At 39.2% G+C, this 14,341-nt stretch overlaps 1 protein-coding gene across 5 annotated transcripts in view; it reads left to right on the top strand.

Moving 5' to 3' along the window:
* MAPKBP1 (mitogen-activated protein kinase binding protein 1) overlaps positions 1-14,341 on the top strand; it is an 88,720-nt gene that overhangs the window by 66,319 nt on the left and 8,060 nt on the right. For all 5 annotated transcript variants that reach the window (XM_065754801.1, XM_065754804.1, XM_065754802.1 and 2 more), the window contains 8 exons: positions 1,175-1,300; positions 7,318-7,466; positions 8,054-8,103; positions 8,606-8,842; positions 9,765-9,934; positions 11,436-11,581; positions 12,065-12,235; positions 13,060-13,138. In XM_065754801.1, the coding sequence (XP_065610873.1) occupies positions 1,175-1,300; positions 7,318-7,466; positions 8,054-8,103; positions 8,606-8,842; positions 9,765-9,934; positions 11,436-11,581; positions 12,065-12,235; positions 13,060-13,138 (1,128 nt within the window). The remainder of the gene's footprint in view (positions 1-1,174; positions 1,301-7,317; positions 7,467-8,053; positions 8,104-8,605; positions 8,843-9,764; positions 9,935-11,435; positions 11,582-12,064; positions 12,236-13,059; positions 13,139-14,341) is intronic.

Raw genomic sequence — 14,341 nt, 5'->3', positions numbered from 1 at the left:
GAGTGTGATAAATGAAAAAGCCATATTTGCTTTCTGAATTTTGTTTATTGCATTTTGGTGTTGTCTTGGCAGCCAATTTTAGTTGATGTTATGTTAAAAAGAGCTGCTGTGTGAGGAGATGCAGCTGCCTGACAAGAGTTGCCATAGCTCCCAGATGCAGTGCCTCACAACTTTCTCTTTGCTAAAAATCTGAGGAGAGGAATGACAGCTGTTGATGAGAAGCTTCTTTGTATGTGACTTGAATAGCTGGGAGTGATGTTCCTGAACTTGGTTACAAACAAGTAGGGATGAGAAGAGAAATGTCAGCTTTTTAAGACATCTCCACAGACCATTTTCTTGTTTGTTTGTTTCCTTTTGGTGTGGCGTGAAAATGAAACATTTTAGAGTATCTTTCTATGAGACAAAATAAATGAAGAAGGTACTGTTGCTTTTGGTGTTTTTTCTCAGGTCCAGGAGACCAAAAATTCATGATCATTGTTCAAAATGGCAGAGCAGATGAATTTTTACAAAGTAGCAAGGAAAAAGTGAAAGGCTTTTATTGAAGGTTCCTTGGTGAACTGGAGTAGCAATGAATATGGTGACACTGAGTTCCTGAAGAACTGGTTTAAGTTCTCTTTGGATTCCAAAGTAGCATGCAGGATGTTAAGTGATAGCAGTAACACCACCTCTGATTCTACGATCAGTGTAAGTACATCCAGCTTGACAGGAAAGATGGGTGAGATGAAAAGAATTAGTTAGCACTGAGATTATATTTCAAAGAAAATACTGGTTGTTTTATTTTTTTCTATTACCTGAAGATGAGATAATATATTCTCTAATATGATGTGGATTTTTTTTTTATTTTTGTGAAGCCAGATTTCTGAAGAAAAGGAGACAATTAGATGACTTTGTTTCTTTTTTTAAAATACTTTTAGAAAGCTGGTCAGATAGAGGAATAAAGGTACAAGATCTGACATGAGTCTGCACAAATCTCTGCAGTTACTCTTGTCCATAGGGAACCTTTTTCAGGCAGGTTTTACCTTTTTGTCACGAGGCCTGTGGTGGGATTGAGTTTCCGTGATGCTGCTACTCTGTGTTTTTCCCTACCACAACTCAAAAGCCTTTGCAGAGGGAATTGATGATTTCAATAAATGGAACTGAAATTTAAACCCAGCTTCACCTTTCCTTCTTTCAGCTGTATCTTCATCTGGCGTCTGAGCTCAGAGATGACCATCAACATGCGGCAGAGACTATCTGACATGAAGCAGAGAGGGAAGCAGGCAGAAAAGTCTCCTCCGCACAAGACAGCTGGACTTATGAGGTGAGCAAAATAGATTGAGAGGAGCTTGCTGGCTTCATAGGGCTTAAACTGAAAAGTATGGCACTGAGGTTCAACTGAAAAGTTTTTGCTGCTTTCACTGATAGTATTCCAAAAGTTCTGACTGTTCTCTTGTGGTATTTGTGCCTTTCCTTTGGATATAGAAACCTGACTGTGATCTTCCAGACAGGCTTGCCTAGTGTTGCTTCACTGATCACAGTATGCATGTAATCCCACTGGTGTCTTCATTTAGTTTACTGATGTGGTTAGTAACTTTTAATAAGCAGTTTATCTAGCAGTACTGAGATTACTACAGGGCATCCCACCAGGAAAGATCTGCTGCTTCATGAATAAAGTTCTGTGGATCTGGGTTGAATGCAATTTAAAGGTCATTTTCTGCAGTGCCAGTACTAAAATATACCTGTGAGCTGTATGAGTTAGCCATGTTGATTATAATACTGAAAGAATTCTTACAGTCGGGCTGTTTCTTTAACTATTCTCAGGAGACTTTGAAGAAAGTCACCTTTAATTATACACATAATAAATACAAAAATAATTTTCATGAGAAGTTCTTGCTAGCTGAATTATACTATTACTTTTACTCAGTAAGCAGCATATCTAAAAGCAAACTACCACAGCCTGCAAACTGAATAGATCTAAATTTTAACTTTAAAAAGAAGTGCTTAAAAACAGACCCTGTTTTTATCTGGAATATGAATGTCAGAGAACTATGAGTTAGTAGTGAAATGTGTTTAGTTTTTCTGTAATTAGTATATAGCTGAAACTCATTTGACCAAAAACAATGGAGGAAGGAGTTCTGACCAAACTGGTGTGGGATCAAGGTGGGGGGAAAAAAATAAACAGTTTTTGGTGCTATTGTCCCACAGTTTTCTTCTCCAAATATCTACAATTTGAGTTTTGGATATAAAAGTGCTGAAGCATTGGAGGACTTAATGTACTGGTTGTTAGAGTATCACAAGGAACTTCCCTCTCCTTTTAGGAGTGAGTAGCATTTGAACAAGTCTGTCTGCATAGTTTCATTAGGGATGGTCTTGATCTGTTCATTCCTGAAACAACTCTTGCCTAGGAAGTGTTTTCAGTAATGATATGAGAGAACTCATGAAGCCTTTTTTCTAGCCAAAGTTCTGGAGCTGTCAAGCTATGTGCTTTTTATAGCTGACTCCATTATTCCAGCAGCTGCAGCCTTACCCTACTGAGGCTCAGCCTGTGACAGATAATCCCAGTTCTCTTCCGCATTAGGTGATACTTGCTTCCGTCACACATGCTTGCTAAAGGGCGGTGTTAGTGCCACGCCAACTTCAGCACTTTATTAAACTTGTTTGGTAACCTCCTTGCAAGCCTGGAATCTTCTTGTTTGGTCAGCTTTGAGAGCTTGTTTTCAGTTTTCATCAACTGCTGTGGTCAAGGGAGATCGGCAAAAACAAAACTCCAGAGCATTTTGGTTTGGGACTGAATATGGAGGAAGAGCCTGTTGGACCAGGATTACTGAGGTGGGAGAAGAAAAACTGATGAATCTAGTTTTTTAGATGCCTTGTATCTGTTCTGGTTGTGTTTCCAACCTATGTGTTGGTTGCAGTGGAGAGTGGAGTTGCACTTAGTGATATAAAACCTGTTGTCTCAGAAGGAATCACAATAGCATAAGAAAGTTCTGTGCCTGATAGTATGTCATTTGTTTGACTAGGTTTTGTCTAGAGTGGTGTTGCTAGAATTTGATGGGGGTAGTAATGCATTCTACTAGTTCCATAATGTGAGAGCATGGTAAGATGAATAACCAAAACAGTATTGGGGAAGAAGAATGGAGCTGAGGAAGGCAGTAGGGAGCTAGACTGAAAGTGTTCTCTCTGTCCAGCTGCAACCGACAGGGCAGGGATTAGCCCAGGTGAATAACCTCTGGAATGTAAACACATAACGTGCCTTTCTGGGTCAAACCAGTGTTTCATAAAGTTCAGTATTTCGTCTCTAGTGGAACACTCTGTGAGCTTTGCAATATGGACCTTTGCAGTGCACTCACCTTATGCTTAGTTGTTGCATCTGGGGTGTTAGGAGGTACATCTGTGTGTCTCCTTTAGTATTTGGTCATTGTTAACTGAATTTGTATAAATCCCTTTTGAACTTTATAATATTCTCTGTACCCCTATATTGTGACAAAATCCTCTATATTGTGACAAAACTCCCTATATTGTGACAAAATTGTGACAAAGAGGAGTTCACTTTTCTCTGTGGAAAGAAACATCTTTTTTCTGTTTTAAACCACGCTCCCACTAGTTTTGAGAGCTTTAAACTTTTATTCTGCATCCAGCTATTTGTCATCTCCATGGCTTTGTAATCCTTTCTCATAATCTGTCCTCATCCAATCTTTCCAAACCAAGTTCTAGCTTCTTTTAATTCCTTCAAGAACTTCTAGAGAGACTAAAGCTGCTGAGTGATTTCTCTGTCTCCTTTGATGGGACACTGGTTTATTTTGGAACTAATCTGACCTGTATGACCCACAGTTTTCCACATACCTTCCAGTCTGTCCCTCATTGAAGAATTGCTGACTTATGCTTTTATCTACTGAACACAAGGAGCTTCAATTGTTCAGGATGAAGAACTTGTACTCAGCTGATTTTGCTGATACATTTTGGTTTTGAGACATCTGTGTTTTCGGCAAAGGAGTCATGTAGAGTCCTTTTAATACAGTTTTGATTTTGATCCAAGTATGCGCTTATTGTTTAGAAAAGCTTGTCTCACATTTTTGGAAGGGAAGTTTTAAATTGATTTTACTGTGGAATGTTTAGAGGGATTATAGTCTTGTTTATACATTTTGATTTTAAAAGTCACTCTTTCTGTGGCTGGTTGAAGCACTAGTATAAATAGCAGGAGATAGAAATGTTATCCAAATTAAATTGTCTAAAATTAACATATGCTTTCCAAAGAAGTACAGTGTGCCCTTGGATCTACTTGGAAAGAGCTGCTCCTTATCAAATTCTCAGCGGTGCTTTAGTCCAGTCCAGGAAAGCTGTGCAGTTTTCCATGTCTCAGAATAGGGTATGCTTTTGATGCCAGATCAAAAATTCTGCTTGAGTCTGTGCTGAGTTGCCTTGGTTTTAACACCAGGGAAGCTCTGATGGCAGCAGTGCTGTGATCTTTCTGTTAGAAAATGTTGGCTAACTTTCATTTTAAAACTATTAGGTATTTGGCAGAAAGTGGAATCTGCCGGCGCACCCTGTCACATAGGATGTTAAAGTTTGGTAGATAGATGTCTAAAGCTGATGGTTTAAGTGGGACAAGATCAGAGTGGCAATACTGATAATGCATCCGTTTAAATGGATAGTTGACATTCTTATGTTTCGTTTTTGTATTATTTTAAGAAAAGAAAAAAGGGTTAAATTCATATGTAAAATAATACAGAGTATCCTAGCATTAGATGTTTTAAAACTAGAGCTCCATGTGGCACTTCTAAGTCTATATTATGTAAGTGTCCTAATGGCTTTCTAACTGAGGGTTCAGTCCTGTCATCGACCCTTTGCTGTCAGACCCTGCAGAAAACAACACAGAGCAAGATCCAGGCATGGAGCTAGAAGGGAGTAGCTCCTTAGCAAAGGAAGGAGAGGAAGGACTCGCTTGGTTTAAGTGAGCTGCTCATACCGTGAGATCTGGACACGTCCATACATGCTGCTCTGGAATAGCTACTATGAAAGATTCTTTCAGGCATAATGATGCTTTGTTGAGGTTGACTGTATGTGTTTTCAACAAGAATTCAGCAAAAACCCAGAAGTTTTCTTCCTTGGCTTTCAGAATACTTTCAGCTTATTCAGAAGGACCTCTCATTCTTGTAGTCTTATCCTTTATTACTCTGACTTCCATCTAAGAATGAACAGGAGCTGATGAAATGCATTGAGGAGATGTGTGGAATGTGCTTAGAAGATAATTCAGTGTGCTTGGAGGAAGTCAGGAAAAGACGGGAGAAATAAGTGAAGTCTGAACTGAGGGATTGACCTGGACAGGTGTAATAGAATACTCAAATATTGTGAATCTAGGTTTTATTTTCAGGAGTATCTCAGTTTAAAGTCAGTGGCCCTAAAGTGTTTTTGAAAACCCCATTCAGTTATCCTCATCTGAGTGACAGGACTAAATTTTTCAAATTCAGTATATGAGAGATGTAAAAAGGAGGATGTAGAAGGATTCTCAAATTTTTGCTGGATAATGTAAGACAACCTTACTTTTGTACTGTATGCATCTGATTTTGTAATTTGGCAGTTCATATGAGGTAACAAAAAGAAGCCCATCTAACTTACATAATGTGTTTTATATTTTCTCACTAAACTCCTTGAGGATGCTGGAACATTTTTTTTCTTTTTCTTTTCCACTTGCTTTTTTTTTACAGTCCCCATCTCATGAACAGAGATTGTCTTTCTATTTGTAACATAAAACACATTGATAGCAATCCTCCCTTCTCCATTTACATAGGATGTGCAGGAATTCAGCAAGTCCATAACCTTACCTTGCCACATCACCTCCTTGTAGTGAAACATCCAACCAGTTAGATATTGAAGTCTAATAATCCAGCCCTTCTTCCTTCATAAGCCTCTCAAACAACCCTGATAAGCACAAGGAGAAAGCTGCTGTCAGAGTCACTGATACAAAATTAATACTGCCTACCATGTATAAATATAATATACCTCACAAGATAAGTCATGTCATAGCTTGCGCTTCATTGGGATTCCCCTGATTGGACACAAGAGCATGAGAATGACAAGAAGGACACATAAGAAGACCGTGGAAAAGGCAATCTCAAATGTCAAAATTAGATAGTGCAGCAAACAAGAAACTGTTTCACTTGAAGACTCAACAGGCTGTGCTGTCAGTTTGTTCTTCTTTTGACAGCACATCTTAAACTCATCTGAAAAGACTGAGTAATTATTGCTCAGCCACTCCTAATAAAATGGAAATTAAATTCATGCCACTATGTGGGAAGAGAAAAAATTAAAATACCTTAACTAGTGTTAAAACTTTGATTTAATATTGTCTGCTATCTGTCAGCTGCAGGAGAATTTGGTTCCTGGCCAGGCTGCTCTGTATCTGGTAGATGAACTATATTTGTCTGATGAATAATGCTTGGTACCCAACACCCACCAGCGGTATCCTATAAACATTGCTAATGATGGGTTTGGCACTGCAGTTTAAAGCTGTAGAGTGGATGCTACTCAAATTTATTTTAGGGATTCTTCATTTGTTTAGTTATTGTCCAAAGTGGATTAGATCATTTGGTTCTTTTGTCTGAAGGGATGAAGGAAAGGATGGGAAAGGAAAAAAAAAAAAAAAGGAGATAAAATAGGTAAAATAGATAAAATAGTTTGGTGCAGGTAAGTGTCCTTAGTTTCTGGGAGATTCTGTGCTTGTATCTCTTTAGTTCTGTATGGAAATGCTTGTTTGATCTACTTTGACTAAAGATCATCGCAAAGTATGTTTTACATTATTCCTTGTGCCTTAAGGCTGAAAAATGCAGCATGGCACTCTTACGGTGTGTGGGCTGTTCATGCAGGTTCTGCACGGTGCAGTCCTTGATGTGAGCTGACTCTTATGTGATAATTTGTCATATATCCAGTTGCTGTCAGACAGGGAATATGTCTGTGACATTTTTGATGTGTAAAATAATTCTGGAGAGAAAATGCTTAAGGGTGGGTTGAAACACATGACTTTCAGATACGCTGTACTGTGCTGGGTCTGAAAAGGAAGGACAAGTTTCATTCCACTTGAGCTGCTCTGATTCGTTTACTTTTGTTCTAATTTTTGTGATCCTTCCACACGTAAGAGATAATTTCTATAGAATGTTCTACATGCCATTTTGCAAGTTTTAATTTGCATTGTTTCTGAAGGAGTGAATTTTGCTAGAACTGGGGCTGAGACACCCGCAGAGTGTTATCTGTGGTGGGGATAAGATGGAAAGCTGTAGGATTTTAAATTACAGTCTGTCTCAAGAACTGCTCATAATACTCCTTCCAATTCCTGCCTTTCAGGCATGAATCCATCTCTGCCCTATCCTCTGTGCCTGCGCTTTCATCAGACAGTGACAAGGATGGTGAAGATGAAGGGAATGATGAAGATGAATTAAGTGGGCTGCAGTCTTTCCACGTTCAGTCCGACTGCAAGACTGAGAGAGACTCAGGTATTAATGGAAGAGGGGAATGGGCAGAAATGGAGAAAAAAGTCATGAGTGTGAAGTGGGGAGGAGGCAAAATGCTGAGTTAGGGAAAGTAAGGTATGGGCAGAAAGAAAAAGTCCAAAACAGGAATGGGTGGTTCAGCAACACTACCTAATGTTGCCAATTCCAGCATCTAAAGTGGGGTGTATTTCAGAGCTCAATTGTTAAACTGCCAAGTTTCCTGATAGTTCCAGCTGGTCAGACAGTTTTTGAATTACTGTCCTGGGGCTTCATTCTGCAATCCACAGAAATCCAGTGTACTGGAACACTTCGGGGTTTTTTTTGTTTTTTTTTCCCAAGTCTTTGATGGACCACTACACAGTGGCAAATGTTCCACTGAGTCAGAGAAAACAGTATGTCAAATTGTCTGTTAGAAATTTGATGTAACGATTTGGTAGTCCATGAGAAAATGTTTTCTCAGTGGTGCGTGGTTTCAGGTGGTATAGGAATGCGGCAGCAGAGAGAAGATGAGGTAAGATGCCTTTCGAAAAGGCAAACTAGGATTGTCAAACAAGGATGTCAACTAGGTATATATCTTTTTCTCTTTCCAGATCCAGATCTTACCCTCTCAAGAAGCCTTTCCCATTGGGAAATGAGGAGGGTGAGTTGCTTCTCCAAATTGTAGCCCTAATGATAGGGGAACTGCAAAAGAAATTCATATATACATTAAGAACTCTTCATTTTCACTTCTGGGAAAGGTTCAGCTGCAGTGGGAAAGCGTTGAGAAGCTCCTCAGTGAAGAATGATTTGGGGGTGGTGACACTGTGCCTAGTTAAGAGACTTTCACTTCAGATTTCTACTCCATCAGATGTTATGCTTTGGTCCCCTTCATTTCTGGCCTGAATGTTATGTAGAATTGAAGCTCATCATATCCTTAGATGTAAGTGAGGCACTTAAATGCTGACTCATGCAAAAAACTGCAACAAAATTATAATCGTTAATATCTTTAAGATTAAGGGAGGAAATTTAAACTGACGGAGAGCTTTGGGGCTTTTATGAAAACTGATGTATTTGCTTTTTGCTATGGGCTGCATGTCATCTGTCCTGTTTTTCTGCCAGCAGAGCTGAATCCTTAAGACTGTCTTTCTTTCAACTTCCTTCAGGCCAAAGAGATAGCAGCAATCGAGCGTTCAGAGGCACCAATGAGCAAGGTGCCTCGGCAACGTGGGCGCTGGTCCCAGCCAACCAACAGTATAGAAATGACTGTGAAATCCATGCTTGACTTGCGCCAGTTGGAGTCCTTCTCTGTTTCCCGTTCTCCAAGTCGAGATTCACTGTCTCAAAACAGCAATGGGGATGATAGAGAAGAACAGGCAGATCTCCCGGTGCACATCAACAAAGTAAGGGTGGTACTTCTTGGTAGAGATGGATCTACCCCAAGTACATCTATCCAGCCTCTGTTCATTAACTGTTTTTATTACTGTATGATATCATTCTTTATATTTTGAACAGAAGTATAAATGCCTTCTGAGAAAACTGCTCAGTTCTGTGGTAGTTAGTACTCAGAGCAGAGCATGTATGGGATCAAGGTTTCTTTCCAAAGACACAGGGAATGCCTTGCATTTTCTCTTAGTTCTTCAATTACTTGTGGTTAAAAGGAGCTGAGCATGGAATTACATGCATGTGTGCCTGATTTCCTGTTAGGAAAACTAACTAACTCCAGTAGCAATTGAAATGTGGCTCAAATGAGACACTTAGCTGTCGGTTATGCTAGATTATTATCATCCTTTAATACAGCCATAATCCCTATCTCTTAGCCATAGCAAACAACAAATGCTAATACTTAAGAAGGTTAATACCTGTTTTCCAGTAGCAGTATGTCCTGGTGCCTACCCTCCTTAGCTTTTCCTTCTTTTAAAACTTTGTGACTTGAGGAGAGTTTTTGGTTCACTGTGTGCAAATCAGCCATTAGTTTTCAGCTTTGGCCCACAGACTTTTCTGAACTATGCCTGATGAGTCTATAAAAGGTAATAGAAGCACCTGCTTTCAGGTAGCTTATGTTTCTCAATGTGTGGACAGAGAGGTGTGGGAAGTCTAGCATTCACTAGAAAATTGTAGAGGATTACAAATCAAAGCTAGAGTAGGAAACTACAACAATCAAACTTCCTAGATGGGGAAGAGAAGGGGAGACACAGGAGTGCTGTCTACTAATCTCAGATTTTTTTTTGTATTATATTCTGTGCTGAATGTATACTTTCTAGCTCTTCACAGCAGCTACTGCCTTGAAGTAAAAACACTGGTAATATCTACATTTTTTACTAGGCTGGAAGCTCAATAGCTCCCCAAGACAACCGATCTTGTGTACGACCTCAAGTGATACGGCTCCTGTCTTGTGAAGAGGGGATTTTCTCTCAGGAACTGGAACCATCTGAGAGTGAGGAGTGTGTAATCTACCCTGAGCAAGATGAAATCCATCCCACAGACCCTAGCAGGTTAAAAACAAAGATAAGCCTTATGCTGTGTATTGCTTAGACATTTTTTATTTTAGTTTGCTTGTAGCTTGTATGGTAACTTGGATGAGTTGACTTCCTGCCTAATTGATGCCAGGTGTATTTAGTTGAGGGTTTCATGACATTCTGATGCTAAAGGAGGCTGAAACTAAGAGGGCATCATTAAAATAATCTTTCATCTGAGGCTGTGCATTAGCAGCCTCTTCCAGTTTTTTGCTTTCTTCCTTCTCTGGGTTGAAATAAGCAAGGGAAAGCTTGGAACCTAGAAAACCGTCCAGCAGTGATGTGTACATGATAGTGAAATATCTGCCTCCTAGAAATGACAGGATACTATTATTTGTGACAATTTCAAACCTAATTGGGCTACAGTCTAACACATGTAGCATGTGTTGACAATGTGGGAAATACAGTGGGCTGCAGGAGTTAGAATGTGCAGGGATGCTGGAGACAGTGGAGAACTTTTACCCTTCCTCTGCTGTTTCTTCTGTTTTAATTTTACCTTACCAAATTTTCTGTATTTCATGTGTCATTTTTCCTTTCCAAATATTATTTTTCCCTTACCTTCTTAGCCTGATGCTAACAACTGTTCAATTTCCTTTGTCTCCTCCTGCTCTGTTACAAAGAATGAGCTGGTAGCTTTAGGCACACTTTTACATAAGAGAGTACATGTCAAGATTTTGCAGTTGAAGCTAGTAGTTTTTCTCAGTTTTTCCTGATTTACTTCTTAAACTTTACTATGATAACAGTGTGGACAAACCTACATGCCGTTCCAGCATGTAGGAAAGGGAGGCATTGTTAATGTTGGAAATGGACTGGACACATCTCAAAGTATGCACATTTTGCACACTGTACTTACTCATTCAGTTCCATTGAGTGACTTCTGCAGTCTACCTTGTACTACCATCAGACATTGGACAAAAAGAACAGCATCTGTGTCACTATGACTCATAAAGTCACAAAAAAATGAGGAAATCTGTCATACAGCACTGTATTTTTATATGATATCTTCAGTCTATTACTCTTGCTCAAATCTTCTCTGTTCCGTAATGCTAAAGTGACTCAAAGAAATGGGTTGTAAACATGAAAAAATTACTGTATTAGGTCTAAAATCTCTGACAAACTGAAGTTTGTATCATTTGCCCGATTTTAGTCTTTTTTATATTAAGTAGATCACTTTTTGTTCTTCAACTGTGCTGGAAATCAAGCTGTGGCAATGCAGTGCTGATACCTTATAATCGTGGGAAACTGACAACGCCCAGAAAGTCAGACAATCCCCTTGAGTCTTCACTGTCCAAGCTTAATGAAATGCAAAAAATGTACTATGTAATGATGAAAGAAGTAAACTTCTTTTTCTCTTTAAAGCCTTAATTTTGTAATCAAGGTTGCTGTTAACACAGGTAAGACCTTTAAAGCTAGACTGCACTCTTCTTTACATGTAAAACAAATCTCTTCTAGTGCTGTAACTTTCCTGTCTTTCTTGTAGTGAGTTCCAGGTAAAAGCATTGCCCCATGGAAAACTAAATAGAAGTTATCAGAGCAATGGATGTCCAGACAAACATAGTCCAGACAGTGCCTGCTCTGTAGATTACAGCAGCAGTCGTCTTTCCAGCCCAGACCATCCAAATGAAGGTAAGATATAATTTGTATGTGGTGTAAAGCACTGCAGGAACCTGGTTGAGCTGCGCTGTGCTATTTTTATCAATTGCAATCCTGATCTTGATCCTCTTCATGAATTGAACTGAGGATGCATTCCTGTTAGTTGTGCTAGTATTGCTGTAAAGATTCATCTCATCTGAACAGGCACTTCAGTGCAGCCACCATAGAAGCACTTGGTTGTGAAGTGCACTTGCTATATAAACCTTTGATTTTTTTCTCTCACTAGCTAGGGGAGACAGGCTTGGTATTGATTATCCTATAGGCTGTGCTGCTTGGGCATTAGAGCAGATAAGAGAATAACACTTAAATGCTGATTGACTTGAATTGTAACACTTTAGGTTTAAGTTGTTTAATTTAGCATCTTTACTGGATGTGTTTTTTAATCTGATGTTACTGTGATTATGCTGTTATAGCTTATAGTTTCTTTTTGTTTTTTTTCTTTCTGTCTTTTCGCAGATTCTGAAAGCACTGAGCCCTTGAGTGTGGATGGCATTTCAGATCTGGAGGGAGAGGAAGGAGAGGAGGATGTGGGTACCAGCATGCCAGCAGGAGAGATTCCTCAGATACCTGATCAGGAGAAGTTCCTCAAGCAGCATTTTGGGACCCTGGGCAACACTGATGAAAAAGGTACATCCCTCTGCTTAGTGGGGGCACTTTCTCTGTGAGGGCATTCTGCTGTGTAAAAATGTCTAAGAAGAAAATGTGTTTAGTGAAGTGATGCCTGAAGATGAGAGGCATTTGGTGTGTGTGTTTAAGTCTCTGTGGATCCGATTGAAGTCTGTGTTAGTTTGGGTTAAGTACTGTCCCTGGAATCCTGGAGAGTGGTTCTCCTGCTCTAGGACTAGTTTTTCCTGGTTTATATGACTGTATTAATATTGTATGTGTATCCCCATAGGTGGCATGTAGTGGCCTCTAGTGGTATGTTAAGACATAACAAATGTCACAAAAGAAAAGGCTGAAATACTGGGTGGAGGGGGAGAATAAGAGGAGACATCAGAGTGGTAAAGGAGCTGTTTAATCTCCATTGACCAACTCCAGAACAAAGCATATCTTTCTAGAATTGATAATGGTTGCACATAGCAGTATCTGTGTGACCTGTCTGTTTTATTGGTATTATTTTTTTTTCTGGTTTGTTTTCTGCTTGATGCCAGTGCCTCACAGTCCTACAGGCAGGATAGGACACAAAGGGAAGAGAAAAAAGGAGGAGGCATACCCTTAGGGAGATTAGCAGTTTAAGGCAGAGTAATCTAAGTAAAACAGAAAAAGCAAAGGCAATGAAATTATTTAATTCTGTTGTTTTAGCTCAAAAAATCCTCTTGAATATAGGGGGAGGGGGGAAATTCATTCAACAGTCTCTGTGAGGAAAAAATGCATATATCAGAATGTTTATTTGTTCTGTAACTAAATGGCTCCTTTTTTCTTTTTCCATCTCATTTAACCAAAATGTTTAGGTGGTTCATGTAGGAGTCTGGAAAGAACTGAAAACCTCAGCATTTCATCTCGCTTTCTTTCCCAGTCTCCAGCTCTCAGGTATGGTTCTGCTTGTTTTGAGTGTGTCTGTCTGTATTTACTAGTGTGCTGAGGTCTTGTACAGGGCCCTGGGCCAAATTAGAAAACAGACTTCTGCACCCAGCAAGTTGATTGTATTTTGGACAGGCTGTCCTTTGTCACTATAGCTGTTTGGTTTCTTCCTGAAGCATTACTGTTATTTTGTTCTTTTTCCTCTTTTGAAAATCTGATTAATTGTTTTGTGATTAATAGCTTGATTGATTAAGCTGGAGGAATCACTATCATCTAATATACTCTTGACCATTTATGCTCTGTTTATTCTTTTGCATTTCATTCAGCTTGGACAATGAAAATACACTTGTCAACTTTTCCTTTGTTTTACAGTCCTTTCTTGATTCAGCCTCATTTCTTAGTCCCATGCCTTCCTAGGGTACTCTGGTCTTATACAAAGCCCCACGGGAATATTATACTTTCAAAAAATCCTCAACCCAAAAGCATCTCAAAAGGTCTCTCTGAGCTTTTTACCCTTGGTGTTTAAAAAGAAAAAAAAAAAGAGAGGAACAACAGACAGTGGTAGTGTAAATACTTCTGTTGATTCGAGCACATAAATGTTTAAAACAAAAACCTTTTATTCCTCCAAAATAACAACATGGAATCTTCGCTCAAATTGATTTAGTTTAATTGTATAGAATGGAGCTGGGTTTAAGTACACCTGTGTTCTACCAGCTGTGTCTAGATTCACCACATTATGCAAGTCCTTTATCATTGCTTTATTAGGGTGTAGCTACTGCTGCTGTCAGGAATGCTTCTTAGTCTATCTTACATTGGAACCTCATTTTTAAGAAGAAAGTCAGTGATTAGTTCCTGTGTAAACTTCTGGAAACTTGCAGTGGTGAATGAAGTTACTGGCCCTCTGGGGATGTAATATGTGAAGTGGTTCTAGGTTATGAAAGCTTCCATACTTTTAATCTGTCTGTCAAACATGCCGAATTAAAAATTGCCTCCTTTCTGGGGTAAACCCACTGTACTTGTCTGAAATTGTGAGGAAACAAGACTTTTCTCTTGAAGATACTGACCAGCTTTCATAGTAATTGTACTTCGATAAGGAGACAAAAGTATGATAACTTTGTCTTGGAGTATCTTAGAATGTAAAAGAAATTACTGTTAGTAAGGTGAACTGAGAGAAGAGACACGACCTGACTTTACCCATTCTTCCCTCTGCCT

This window comes from Cyrtonyx montezumae, unplaced genomic scaffold (assembly GCF_038088225.1).
Source record: "Cyrtonyx montezumae isolate F1298 unplaced genomic scaffold, pur_monq_1.0 scaffold_10, whole genome shotgun sequence".
Classification (NCBI taxonomy): domain Eukaryota; kingdom Metazoa; phylum Chordata; class Aves; order Galliformes; family Odontophoridae; genus Cyrtonyx; species Cyrtonyx montezumae.
This window is presented reverse-complemented; position numbering and strand designations above follow the sequence as displayed.